At 40.8% G+C, this 14,815-nt stretch overlaps 1 protein-coding gene across 8 annotated transcripts in view; it reads left to right on the plus strand.

The window, feature by feature from the left end:
* Positions 1-14,815, plus strand: part of TTLL7 (tubulin tyrosine ligase like 7) — a 105,639-nt gene that overhangs the window by 37,280 nt on the left and 53,544 nt on the right. For all 8 annotated transcript variants that reach the window (XR_013636194.1, XR_013636195.1, XM_073357227.1 and 5 more), the window contains 4 exons: positions 3,727-3,885; positions 5,051-5,267; positions 6,793-6,957; positions 7,681-7,839. Coding sequence is in view for 6 of the 8 variants with exons in the window: in XM_073357227.1 (XP_073213328.1) it covers positions 3,727-3,885; positions 5,051-5,267; positions 6,793-6,957; positions 7,681-7,839 (700 nt within the window). In the remaining 2 variants the exon portion in view is untranslated. The remainder of the gene's footprint in view (positions 1-3,726; positions 3,886-5,050; positions 5,268-6,792; positions 6,958-7,680; positions 7,840-14,815) is intronic.

A 14,815-nucleotide genomic window follows, 5' to 3' on the forward strand; every position in this document is an offset into this window, starting at 1 on the left:
ACAGCTCTTGTATTCTGTTGAGACAATGGGGCACCAGGGCAAGCAGAAATAGAGGCCTGTATTTTGCAAATAGAAGCAGCAAATGTCTAGAACACGATGTTATCTCTAAATCCTTTCTCTAAAGGAAACAAGCAAGCAAGTAAATAAAGCAGAGGAGAAAAGCTTTAGAATAAAACTTTATCCTCACAATAACAGAAAGGCCTGGAGCTTAGCCACAAATAGTAAAAGCAACATATTAATCTGGTAGCATGTTTTGCTAAATGTGTTGCTCATAAACACCAGAGAAAAAAGACGGTAATTATACATTCAGGTTCAGAAGAGCATAGTGCATTGTTTAGGGATTTAATCACGTTATTCTCTCAAACACCATTGTGAGTTATATGCAGTTGAGTGTATCCCAGGCAATTCTCTGAAAAGGTTCCTATGTATAGTCTCCTGAAGGTTTCTATTCTAAGCTCAGTTACTAACTTTGAGCAAATCACTTAACCTCTTGCTTCAGTTTGCCCATCTGTAAAATCGGTATAATACCTCCCATGAGGAAAGTACTGATAGTTAGACCTCATAAAACCTAATTAATGGGCCAAACTTTCATAGTATATGCACTAGTGCTTTAACATGTTCAGATGAAATTCCCTATAGGAGCGCAAACTTTTTATGACAAATATTCTTTTATTAAATTCTGTAGGGGTTCTGTACTTATTGGCAATGCACAATTAAAGAAAAAAAGATGAAGATTTTAAAGTTCTAAACTGTTGTGCGTAGCATCATATATTTGAAATTGGTTCACTTCTAACAATTGTATTTATTTTAGTAGATGTGTGATCAAAGAAAAATGGGATCCAAAATATATCTTTGTGCATATAGTCACAATTCAAAATGTGGGGGGACCTTTGTTTATAAAAAGACTTAGGGATTTGTTTATGTGCCCCCTAGAGAGACAAGGTGGGTGACATCTTTTAGGGTATGTCTACACAGCAAAGAAAAACTTGCTGCTGGCTCGTGCAGCCGAGTTGGGCTCATGGGGCTCGGGCTGCAGGGCTGTTCCATTGCTGTGTAGACATCTGGACTCAGGCTGGAGCTCGGCTCTAGGACCCTGCAAGGTGGGAGGTTCCCAGAGCTTAGGCTCCAGCTCGAGCCCGGAAATCTACACAGCAATGAACCAGTCCCACAGCATGAGCCCCATGACCCTGAGTCAGTTGGTACGGGCCAACTGCAGGTTTTTCTTTGCTATGTAGACATACCCTTGGTGGACCAACTTCTGTTAGTGAAAGAGACAAGCTTTTTGAGCTACACAGAGTTCTTTTTCCCCTGGTTTCTCTAATCAACAAGGACCAATATGGCTACAACAACATTGCAAACAATGGAAGATGTTTGTGCCTATGACAGTCAAAATGAATAAACATATCATAATATTGAGAAGAGGATCAGGGGAGAGAGGAATTGAACAGATGGGAAGAGGAGATAGAATTAAGAGCAAAACTTTCCTAATTTTTCATGCTAACTGTTCTGTTCTAAGCACCTATGATTTCTTTAGCAGGGAGCACACTCTGAGAATAATACAAATGCATACAGTCTGACTGGATAACCACATGCGTTAGTTAGAATAGCACTCAAAGAACAATAGCTTGTTTTTCCACTGTGCTGTATTCTTCAGTCCTCTTAGTAAGGACTATAGAGAAGCTGAAGGGGAGAACAGAGCAAGAAGAATGGCACAAAAGTAGGTACCAGAACTGGGATATGTAGGAAAAACAGGCCTACTATGAAATAGGCCTGATTCAGGAAAGCACTTGAGCATGTGCTTAAAGCTAAGCTCCTGCTTGCATGCTTCCCTGAATAGGGGCCATAACAAGGGGAAAAGATCAAAGAAAATTTTACATTTTTGTTAAACATCAGTGGGTACCAAAACCTAAAAAAACCAAACCCTGAAGTTCTCAGATATTTAAGTAGATGTGTGATATTTAAGTAGATATATTCATTACATGCTGACAGTTTGCTCAATGGTATAAAAGGCACAAAAAAGGTACAGTCCCTGCTCTGAGAAATGTGTAGTTCTAAAGTAGCACCTTCATTATAATGTCCTGAAACTGTATCCAGCCAGTGAGAAAGCTGAATGTTTAAATCTGTAGGTTAGTTAAATGCCAAGATGCAATACTGTGTTTTCTTCAGTCTGTCATGTACCACACCTTGTGATGTATATACCTTGTGCCCTTTTGATGGTGAAGGAAAATGTAGCACAAGAAATCCTTTTGTGGGTTAAAATAAATCAAAACCCAATAGTGGTTAGATGAGGTATTCACCCAGTAAGGCAGGAATATGTTTAGATGTATAGAGTAAAGCAGCATAGCTTAAATATTAGTGCTTAATTGGTGATTGTGGATGATATGGCACTCTGTGCATGGTGTTCCCCAACTCAAATTTCTAAATGTTAGTTTCAATTAAGGCTGCAAAAATGTTGAGCATGTAAAAACTATAGTGGCTATTGTGGTTTCTGTAATGTTTGTTGCATACTTAGCCAATGGATTCAGTGACAGTGTATCTATTGTACCAATCTTTTTAGTCTTTTGGCTCCCGTCCTTGTCTTGCAGATGTGCTTGGTAATTCTGTCATTTCTGTTACCAAGAGGCAATTAGAAGTCTCTCATGTTCTCATATAGTTGGACTGAAATGATACTTTGAGTCCACATCCAAGTCATCCTGTCCTTATTGTTTTCATTGGCACAGTAAGAGTATAACTAAATCTGCAATCTGTTAGAGAATTCACTGCACAATGTTATATTTATTTAAAAAAAAACAACCCATTTTGGGTCATATACTGCTGCTAATTTACTTTTGAAACACCCAAATCTTCTTTGAGTGGCCTCTGCACATTCATACTTTTCAGATGTGTCAACTTGCAGTGTGAACTGGTAGAACCTTCTAGTGGTAGCTTTCTTGTATTTTCTTCTTTTCCCTTCATTTTCCCCCAGTGTCGCATGATTTCCTGACACCATTTTGTATCCTCTTTTGGGTGTCATAATTTCCAGTTTGGGAAATGCTGCCATAAACTTCTTGTGGTCTGGGTCCTCTTTCTTCCCTGTCACCACCCACATTTCTTCTTTCTCCATCCTGGAGACTTGAATTTAGGTCTTTTGGTTCCTCCTGACCTTTATTTCACACTCTCTCTCTCTCTCTATATATATATGAACTCTCCCTCCTTCCCCTCTTTGCCACCCAAACGCACACAATTGTCAATATGTATTCTTATGAGTATCTTCAGTATAAACATGCCATGATAGCATCCCAGACTGGCACAAAAATTAAATTAAACCAATGAACTGGGGATAAAATATGGTCAAAATTTTGCCGCCAAAATGTGATAATTAGGAGGATGTCTCTGGCGAACTGCTATATATCTTAATCACATTGTACGCTTTAATATAGGAAGGATAGCATATCACCAAGGACTTTTATTAATTGAGCCACATCTTTTGGAGAAATGAATCCATGCATGAGGATATGCAAAAATGCAATATAGCCCTTTTTATAGTTCTGATTATTTGCATATTAATGCATCATAGACTACTATTGTTAACTGTTTTGGACTTGTTTTCCTGTTACTCTATTATGTCAATAAACTTGCTTTTCAGAGTCCCCATTCAAAATACAATTTAGTCCTGTAGACTGAAGTGTAACAGGTCTAAACTTGAAGGTTGAAAAAGATTTCTAAATTCAGTTTTCCTTTTTGCAGAATGATCAAGTCTCAGCCTCAGGATTATAGTTTTATTCCTCGAACATGGATCTTCCCTGCAGAATATATGCAATTTCAGAACTATGTAAAGGAACTGAAGAAGAAGCGAAGACAGAAAACTTTTATAGTCAAACCAGCTAATGGTGCAATGGGGCATGGGTAGGTCGATTTGAATAGATTATTCATGTTATCTAAACAAAAGTGAAATGTTAAAATTTTTTTTTCCAAATAATGGGTGGCTTTTGAGATTAAATCTTAACTTTTGTGTGTCTTATCCCAAGCGACTGTCATTACCTGGAAACTGTGTTAGCAAAAGGTTTAATATGTGAGTAGTAGTGTCAGTATAAGAAGGCTCACATTTTGACAAAGGCCTATAGACCAATAACAGCTGAGATATAAGGCGAAATGTAAAGGGTAAAAGGGGAGCTTTGTTCTCTGTGTTACAGAAAGCTTTTGCTGATAAGGGGCTCAAATAGGACTTGAGATCAGGATTCCTTTTGTGAAAATACATATAGGCTATATACTCTTTCATCTACGGGATGGGATGTTACAGGAACAACCAGGTGAGGTAAGTATACCAGGTTCAGTCTCAACTCAGAATTTTCACAGCTTTGTTACCTTAACTCCAAACTTCAGTATTTTAAACATAGATTTTAATGTCCTGGAGTTCATTATATCAGTTAGCTCAGCCACTTAGTTATGTGAAACATATGAAATGAAACATGAAAAATCCGTATATTTAGGGCCTAATGTTTTCCAATCTGTTGGGTGTGTGTGTGTGTGTGTGAGAGAGAGAGAGAGAGAGAGTGAGAGTGAGTGAGTGAGGGGGGTAAAAAAAGAAAAAGAAAACTGGAATATGGGGGTTTATTCTGCCACCTGTACTCATGTTACTCCCCATTGAAATCAGTTTGGCAGAGAAGTGGCACTGAATCCTGGGTCTGGGGCAGAAGATGAGCTGAAGAAAGTATAGGAGCCAGTCTTTAAATAATAGAAATAATCTTAAAAGCCAGTGACTGGTCACTCTGCCTAGCATTTCTGAACAGCAGAGGGAAACCTATTATGCCAACTTGTTGCTTGAATAGGAGCAGAAAGTTATTTTTAAATGGTGCACTGATTTTCTTCATCCCATTGTTGCACTGTCAAGTACAGGAAGCAATAAAAGCATGTAAGTGAATGGCATGTTTCTGTACCATGCAAATAAGATACACAAATATCTACATAGATAATGGAATTCAGATGGTTCTTTGGCTGGTCAGCTATGAAAATGTACTTCAAAGAGTTGTGTCAAATTTCAGTGTTTTAAATTAACCTTTGTTTTAAACAGAATCTCTCTGATAAGAAATGGAGAAAAACTACAAGCTCAGGATCACTTGATTGTCCAGGAATACCTTGACAAACCATTTCTTATGGAAGGTTACAAGTTTGATTTACGAGTGTACATTCTGGTGACATCCTGTGATCCATTAAAAATATTTTTATATCATGATGGACTTGTGAGAATGGGCACAGAGAAGTACCATCCTCCCAATGACTCTAATTTGGTAAGTGGATACTAGTCCCAGTGTGTCACTTGCAACAATAGCACTAAATGTTTTATAAGGGGATGACTGAATAAATGTCAGATACACAGCAAGATTAGCATTTGGAGAAGGGAAAACAAATGTCCACATTAACCTATAATTTACGTTAGCTTTTCAAATCCAGAATTAGTTTTATATTTGCCAAGCAGGACCTTTCTGTTGTCAGCTTAAAGTTCAGAATGTAAATGAGAAGTTAAAATAAAAAACCGTCTTCAAGACATTTAACTCATTATTGGCTCTGCAGTGCTAGAACATGATGACATATCATTACTTTTATAATAATCTTCAAACTACTCTACTTCTTCTGTTGTCTCCAAAAGACTTATTTCTAAAAAGAGAGAAAAAGGCAGCAATTATTAAGCTTCAAACCTAGACCAGGGAGAACTAAAGTGGATCCCATCAATGACTGTTATATTGAATTTATATTTATTCAATACTTTGTCTTTGGTGGTGAGAAAGGGGAATCTCTTGCCTTATCCTGCATCAGCGAATACTCAGGAAACAAGTTCTGTAAACCATCAAAAACGTTACCTTGAAAATACCCTTGAATTTGTGTCCTTCTTCTGAAAGCAGGTTTTGCTTTCATTCAATATTTTAACTCCTTGTTAATCTTCTGTGTGTCTAGTATCCCCTTCAAGCTCTGTCTGATCAGTTCAATTCCATTTTCAATGGCAAAACACAATGGAAAACATAAATCAACTCCTGTTTGCATTTTTCCATTTAAAATAAAAACAAACATTATTGGGCTACATGTCATTGATGTTCTGCCTTGGAACTTCCGTGCCTCTAATGTCTGGTTGCCGGCAGCCAATCCTGAGCCTTACTGACAACTGCAAGGGTGAGGGAATAGAGCTCGCAAGTAGTAGATATTTTTAAGGAGATAAACCGGATCTTCATCATGAGAACATTTCTCATAAACAGAGTACAGTGAAAACTGAAAGGGGGATTGTCTTAGAATGAGACAGGTAGCCAAGTACTTAATAGCATTTTCCTGGTCTACAGACACCTCTGATAGTGGGGATGTAACCGTTCTGTATGTTAACTGCTCTGTAGATACTTTTCTCTAGTTACTGTTTATGTATGGACATATAAAGATTGGCAACACACATAGGCCCCAGCAAAGTACATAAGCATATACCAAGTAGTCCCACTGACTTCAATTGGCTTAAATTTAAGCATATGCTTAAATTCTTTGCTTTATCAGGGCTGTAACATTCAGTATATAATATCTTCCCAAGAGCTAATTATACTTGAGCTTCATGTAATGATAGATGTGCTGTGGGTTTATTTCAATAAATGTCATATGAAACTCAAAATATGAATTCATATATTTAATAGAAATAAAATAAATATTACAGTATGTCAAGGTTTATATAACATTAAAAGGCTTTTATTTCAATTTCTTTAATTTTCTTTTTAAATTATTTTGAACCACATATTCTGGATCCATATTTATGAGATATCTGTTACCTTTCCCTGCTTGCAGAGCCAGTTGTATATGCATCTAACCAACTACTCTGTGAATAAACATAATGAGCATTTTGAACGGGATGAAACAGAAGATAAAGGCAGTAAACGCTCCATAAAATGGTTTACTGAGTTTCTACAAACAAATCACCTTGATGTTTCCAAATTCTGGAGTGATATTTCAGTAAGATAAAATGAATGTGCAATTAATGATTTATGTATATACAGCATATCAATTTAGAAAATTAATGTCACCTGTCATCTCTAGACTTTGCTCGGAAATCACCACGTGTATTGCAGCGTTATTAATCCGAGCTCTCAATAATGCACATCACACAGGACGTACTGTAAATTGGTGCTAAGGGCAAACTGTTGTTTTAATTTTTTTTTTAAGGTTTAGAAGTAGGACAGCTTTCAGACTGAATTAGCCTTCCTCATGGAGAGGCATTTTTCTGCGAGGTTAGCATTGAAGTCATTTTGCTAGACAATGTAGGACAGAGTGAATTATTTGCAATAAGAATAGCAGGGGAGATATTAATAAATCTGGAGAAAACTCTGCCCTGACCTATATGTCATGTAACCTTTAATAAGACTAGAGTTTCCCAAGATATAAGGCAGGGCAAAATTAGATGTAATGCTATTTTCAATAGTTGCTTAAACAAAGGGCTAAATTTATGCATAAATCCCTTAAAATGGATTTGTTTATATAATTCCCTCAGACTGCTTTAAAAATAGAGCACTCATTTGTTCAATCTTTTTGTAACCACATATGACAGATCTAGACAATTCCTCTTGTCATGAATGTGTTAGAAGACTTGAATATGAAAACCTTGGTTATGATTTATCTCAAAATATGCTGATATCATTCCCTGCGGTTCTAATGCAACTTTGTGAAAAATCCCCACAGGAACTAGTGGTGAAGACTCTCATAGTAGCAGAGCCACATGTCCTTCATGCTTATCGTATGTGCAGACCAGGCCAAGCTCCCGGAAGTGACAGTGTCTGTTTCGAAGTACTGGGATTTGATATTCTGCTGGACAGAAAACTAAAACCCTGGCTCCTGGAGGTAAAGCACTTTTGTTAGACTGTAAAGTGTGCTTATATAAAACTAAGTACAGTCATGCCTAGCCCATACCTTCCTGGGAAAACTCCCAAGGAAAATCCAAGCGTTGTAGGGAGGGGTACTGGTGATTTAAATAGCTGGCACTCATCCTTCTGAGAGTATGTGTGCACTGCATGCTTCTTTCAGCAGCAAGCAGCAAATATACATGGGTAGCCCCCCTAGCACAAGGTAAGTTATAAGTAGAGTGAGTACAAACCCTAAACAGCTTTCTACTTGCCCAAACTGTGCCTCCCCATCTACTCTGCTATTTTTAGCAGGATAGTGTCCCACTGTCTCCTGCTGTTGGAGCCTTTCCCTGTCACAGGAAAAGACTCTGACAGTGCAGAGGGGAGCAGCAGGGAAAGAATGCTCAGACTCAGCCTTTCTCCACTTACTTCCCACTGCCAGAGACTTTACCTGACACATGTAGCTACACACTGCAGCATGGATGCAGCTTGCTTTTTACTGTGGCATGTAGTCTGGGCTATTACTGAATCGGTGCTCTTGAATGATCCTGAGGTTGGGAAGTTTGGGGTAAGGGAAGGATATTGTTTTGCCGCAGATGTTGTATTTCACAAGCGATGTAAAACTGAGGTCCTGACCACTTTAAAGTTCACATACAACTTTTTGTGAGAAGAAAGGTGTAACCCTGGCTTTCTGAACACATGCCAGTCTGAGAACCACCCTCACTCAAATGGAGTACTGTTTTCCTCCATTGGCTTCAGGGCAACTGCTCAATGTGAGTAAAGGTGGCAGAATCAGCCCTCCATTAATTAATTACATTCTGGCCAGTTAAGTACAAGTATTTGATAAGTCTGAATGGCGTCTAGTGCAGTCCTCCCTAGCTGGAAGGATGGTGGCTGTGAATGAGTTCAGGCGGAGGTGAAGATACTGCCTTCCATAGGGTGATGTGAAGAACATCCTCAAGGCTTTTGCACCTTCTCCGCAAAAACCAATTGACATATTTCAGCATTTTAAACATTAGCGTTAGTCTGTGGAGGAGGAGACCTATAAATTGCTTTGGAAAGATTTATTTTCCATTTCTAGTTTAGAAACTAGCTTTTTATTTTGACAAAATATTGTCATCTTTTCTCAGTTAAGATAGAGAACAAGCTTGTCACTTTTAACATACAATATAACGCCATGAATCCATTATTTTGGAGATGGCATTTACAGCTTTTGGACTTGATCCTACCAGGTGCTGAGCACTCTGATGTGATCCAGCAAAGTGCGTAAGCATATGCTAACTTCAAGCATGTGAGTAATCCCATTGATTTCAGTAGAATTATTCAAGTACTTAAAACTAAACCCTTGTTTAAGTGTTTTGCTAGATCATGCCATAATGCTTGGCGCCTTGCAGGATCAAGCCTTTTAGTGAATGAACCTTTTCCCCAAGATATGGCTTCAGCTTGTCAGTTCAGAAAAGAAGATGCCCACCCTGCCCACCAGATGCAGCAGGAATTTTTTTTAATTTTTGACTTGTAATCTTTTATTCTGTATCAGTTTTTAACAAACTGTTTGACACAGAAGTGATGCATTTTCCAGACCAACGCCAGTTCACTTAACATTTTGTTTGACTTTAAAAGTTACTTTAACTCTACACATCTTTTCTATCACTCTTTGCAACTTTTGTTTGACAAACTTCTTTGAAGTACATAAAGCAGCTTTAGGCTATTAGCACTTCCAGTTCTGCGGATGGAAAAAAGGAGTCCTACTGAACAGAACTTTAGATGTCTTTGGTAACCCACAAGGCAAACACCAAAGCAAGAATCCTTTGCACACACATTGTTACTAACTACTTGATTCACTATTTGGGCATACACAAATCAATTGCTGCTTGAACAAAGTAACTGTAATGAGCGTAACTGGGAAGCATAGAGACAGAATGTAGGCACCAGCATGAAAACAATTTTTCACTCCACAGTGTGGATTAGTAAGACACTTTATTAGTAGCGCTTGGTCTACACCTAAAATTTAGGTCAACCTAGCTATGTTGCTCAAGAATATGAAAAATTCACATCTATGCAAAATGTAATTAAGCCTATCTAAGCCCCTGTCTGGACACTGCTAGGTCGATGGAAGAAGTTTTTCATTGGCCAAGCTACCGCCTGTCAGGGGAGGATTAATTACAGTGATGGAAAAACCCCTTCTGGTGCTGTAGCAAGTGTCTGCACTACAGCGGTGTAGCAGCAGCTATGCTGCTGTAGCACTTGTAGTGTAGACATAGTTTAGGTTTACAAATGGATTACTTCTAATCTTGAAACCTAATCTGTTTACACCCAGTCAAAATGTGTTGCTGGTACGGTACTGCCTGTGGCCTTGCCAATATTTTATGAATTTACAATCACAATTACCTATTTTTGAAACACACATTTTCCCCTTCCCTTCATGAAAGACCCACATAAACAACAGATGAAGCTGTTTGACTGACTGAAGTGGGGAAACTGTGAAACTGACTATATAAAGAGTGCTGTCAAGTGAACAAACTTAGTTTCTTCCTCTAATCTCTCTTCTACAATAATGTTACTTGTAAAAATAGTAGGTAACACGTCTCAGAAGCAGGTGTGTGTGTGTGTGTGTGTGTGTGTTTTTGTTTTCCTTTTACTGGACTCTTTTTAAATTTACTGTTAATGCATGTTTGGGGCTTTGTCTTTTTCAAACCAACTGGGTGATGTCATTATGGCAACTGCTTGCAGTGCTTGTATAGCTTGAGGAAAAAACAAAGCATTTTTTAAAAGTTTGTCTACTGACAGTAAAACACGATGATGATGGTACTGATGAGCAAAACATCCATAATTAATATGCCAAATTATAGCCTTATTCTCCAACCATTGACTGTCATTGAGTAGTTTAGCAGGCATATTTCTCACAAGGGTTTGGCATAACTTTAATTAGAAAAACACATGTTCCTTCCCTCTCTTCCCTGTAGAGAGACTAATTTGCTGGCATTGATGCCTTGACCAGAAACAGCACATGACATACAATGCTGTATCTGCATTTTAGAAATGGAAATGTCTATGTTCATACAAGTCACCAGCTCCTAAGCACTAGTAACATATATGCAATTTCCATCATCCTAGCCTGCTATCAAATGCAGGAGAATGTGAAGATGAGGGTTCTAGAGGCTGCCACCTATGATAATAGTTGTAAGGCTAGAATCACACTGCTCCTGGGTTCTGTGTGTGGGGTGTGTGCATATGGGATGTCTGGCGAGGTGGTTACCTGCTCCTGCCTGGTGGGGCTTCAAAGCCAGCCCTGAGAGAGAGCCAGGGCTGAGGGCAAGAAAAGTTAGGCTGATTGGGGAAATGACCGCAGCTGGGCCATGCCCCAATCAGGCCGCAGCTGGGCCCATAAAGGAGCTGCTAGACTGAAGCTTAGAGTCTCTCTGCATTCAGAGAGGGAAGGGGCTGGTTGTAGGGACATGAGGGAATACCAAGATTGGAGCGGGCTGAGATGGAAAGGCCTTGGGAGTAGGGGAGCTCTGGCCTGGAAACCCCCAGGCTACAAGGCCTAGATTAGGGCCTATTAGGTACTGGGGTTGCAAGGGGGCAGCCCACGGGTAGACAGAGGCAACAGGTCCAAACCCTCTTGTCTGTGATGAGTGGCTGATACACTGCAGTCTGCCCTGGGGAGCGGGGCTAAGCGATGACTGGCAGTAGCCAAGACTGAGGCGAGGTGGGGGTAGTGGGTGGGGGTTCCCCGAGGAGTGAAGACCATCAGGAATTGTTGGGGGTTTACTGCCAGGGGGCAGCACCCCAGTGGGAGGAGGCACCGGAGCCGACGGTAAGGCGGATCACCAGACGGCAGAGGGTGCTCCAGAGGCTGAAAAGCTAATTCCCAAGGACAATCAGCAGGAGGCACTGCCCGGTGAGTCTGGCTCTATTACAGGTGGTATTAAGAAACACTGCCGTGGTGCTGGGATTATTGGAGCAGTATTACATATGGGCATGGAGAGTCGTTATTTTATTACATTTTCATATTTAGTTTCAGTTCTTTCCCATTTTGCTAGAGGAAAGAGACATGACTAACCTTAAATCTTGTTTGCCAGACACATTGAACTAATTTAATGTAGGTTCACTCTTTGCAGTAGATACAAACATCATACTTCACATCCACACCTCCTTTGTGAACACTCATTCTGCTTGTTCAGCTGTTTGCTTGCGGTACTCTCAGGTCAACATCTACTGCTGCCTTTAATCTTCTATAATTTGGTTCCTTCTCCAGATTCACACTCTTGTCCCTTTCCACCCATTTTCCTCCTGCCAAGAACTCCTTAAAAGGAGCGAATCACACTGTAGCACTGGGGACAAGCACAAAGCTCGCAAGACCATGAGATTTCCCAGTGTATTGGGAGTGCTGCCAAGATGGCATTGTGATGAGGGATGCAGCCTCTACATGTTTCCTTGGCTTATGCGGTTTATTTTACAAAGGCAGCTGCACACATTATTACAAGAAAACTATTGTGATCGTTTCTGTCTTGGGGAGACCTGTCTCTGTATGCCCCTTTCACTGCTGGTCTTGATTGGGCTGAACATTTGGGGACACCTCAGCTTGCCTCTCCTCTGGCATCAAGCATAAGGCTTTGAGGAAGCAGAGAGTAAGACAGGGCCTTTGTGATGGCGGTCCTGGGGTCTTACCAGGAAAGAGGAAACATTAACCCAAATTCAGGGAATATGGGGGCAAATCTACAGTCTTGGCTCTGAGAGGGCTCCTATGTTGCCAATCCCCAGGACGCTCTCTGGATCTCCCTTTTGGGGATGACATAGGTCCTGTGGCGCTGATGTACTTCTGCTTTCCACATGGCTCCCAAGCCTGCCAGAAGGATCCAGTGAGCAGGAGGAACTGAGGTGTTTGGGACTGCGATTCTTCTTACAACCTCATCTCTGAACAATTGACTCTGGATTTTTTCAATAGTCAGCCCTGCAAAATTACCTTTGATTATTCAAATAGGTGCCCTAAAACATAGATTTAAATAGCAAAGTTAATGCTGTGCAAGCTTACAAAAACAAACTCAAATCCGTGGTTTCTGAGGCTACATCTCCACTTGGAGCTAGGGGTGTGATTTCCAGCTTGCCTAGACATACTTGAGCTAGCATGCTAAAAAATAGTGTAGCCTCATTAGCATGGAGAGCAGCAGCATAGGCTAGTTGCCCTGAGTATGTACACATCGGATCCAGGTGGGCTGTATTTGGGGCAGCTAGCCCATGCTACTGCTCACAGCTGCCTGTGCTACCATGGCTACACTACTATTTTTAGTATGCTAGCTCAATGAGAGTTAGCTTGTATAGACAAACTTGTGCGAGGGAATTGTACTCCAGGAGCCAAGTTTAGCTGTCGTCTCAATGGTAATTGTTATCCATGCACATCATGCTGGGCTTTCTGGTGTCTTTCTGTTTTGAGAGTAGGCAAGATACTGACATTCATATAAATCCCACTCTCTCTGAGGCACTCCACTTCAGAGGGCAAGTGTGTTGTAAATGTGGATATCCTGCTGTCTTAACAATGCATACTGAGCAGAGGATTGTTTCTGGCTTTGTTCTAATCCTGAGGGCCTATGAACCAAAACAGAGTGGGTTTTAGGTTCACTAGTGCTCTTTTAAAAAAGAGAGAACTCAATCTACTATGAAATGAAGCATCAACATTCTTTACGTGTACCAAAAGGTAGAAAATACAATCTCTAAAAGACCTAGAAAATTTAGGTATGCTTTTAAAAGCAAATTGTTGGAAGCTATCTGAATGAAGAAGAGGACCGTAAATACCTGTGGAAATTCTGGATGGTCTGGCATTTCTGTGATTGTTTTGAAATGGAAAAATGAGTTCCTCTTCAAGTGACTGTACATGTCCCTTCCATGCCCAGTGCATAAGAATCTGAGACTTTCCCCTTTACCCATTAGGGCTGTACTTCAGCCACCGCTGCTTCATGATGGTAGAAATCACGTAGCCTCCCCAACCCCCACCTCGGTTCCTTTTTACCACCTACGATCAGTTGTCTAAGCCTTCCCTCTCGGGGCAGGCACTGTGTACTTTGGCATCGGAGAGGACTGCCCTTTGGAACATTGCTTCTGAATGTCAACACTGATCCCCCTTCTCTGGGGCCAAGAAAGAAGCACAGAAGATCAGATCATTTATGGAAGGAGCTGAATCTTTGTGTCTGCTCAAAGATCAAGATCCCTGGTACTGTCCACCAGTAAACAAAAATAAGAAGGACCGGGTAGAGCATCCTCCGGGAAGAGACACTCCTTGGTACTGACTTCTCATCAAGGGTCATCTATTATGGCACTGGTGCCTGGCCTGGTGAGACTGATGTCTGTCTGCTATGGTGCCAACTCCTTTAAGGCAACAGCAGCACCAAAAAAAATCACCCCATACCAACAATGCTGGAGGCCTATGGAGCAGCACAGCACCTACTCTGCCCCTCAGTGCCAGACTCTGATCAGGGAGACAAGCCTGGATCCTCAGACCGATACTTGAACTTACCTCAGAGACGAGATCAGCCCTTGGTACTGGGGGAGGAGCTAGATCTGTGGTGTGTCCAGTGCTTTCTCTCTGGTGAAGTGCAGGGGTAAACCAGCATGCTGATCCTGGTGCCAACGTCTCCTAGGGTGACCAGATGTCCCCATTTTGTAGGGAGGGTCCCAGTATTTGGGGACTGTCCCTACATATCTTCCCAGCATTCATTTGTCTTACATAGGTGCCTGTTACCGCCCCCATCCCAATTTTTACACTTGCTGTCTGGTCACCCTAACATCTCCAGAGAGATGTCCCTGAACTTCAGCACTACCTGGCACAGCACCACCATGGTCAGGCAACTCAGGGTCCTCCCAGAGTCTAAGGTTGGTTTTTATGCCCTTTTCTCCCAGAATAGATGTCAGTACCATCCTTCCCATTGAGGGAATTCTGTTACTGGTACTCAGCAGATTTCCAGAGACATGGGTGCTTG

The sequence above is a fragment of the Lepidochelys kempii genome, chromosome 8 (genome assembly GCF_965140285.1).
Source record: "Lepidochelys kempii isolate rLepKem1 chromosome 8, rLepKem1.hap1, whole genome shotgun sequence".
NCBI lineage: Eukaryota > Metazoa > Chordata > Testudines > Cheloniidae > Lepidochelys > Lepidochelys kempii.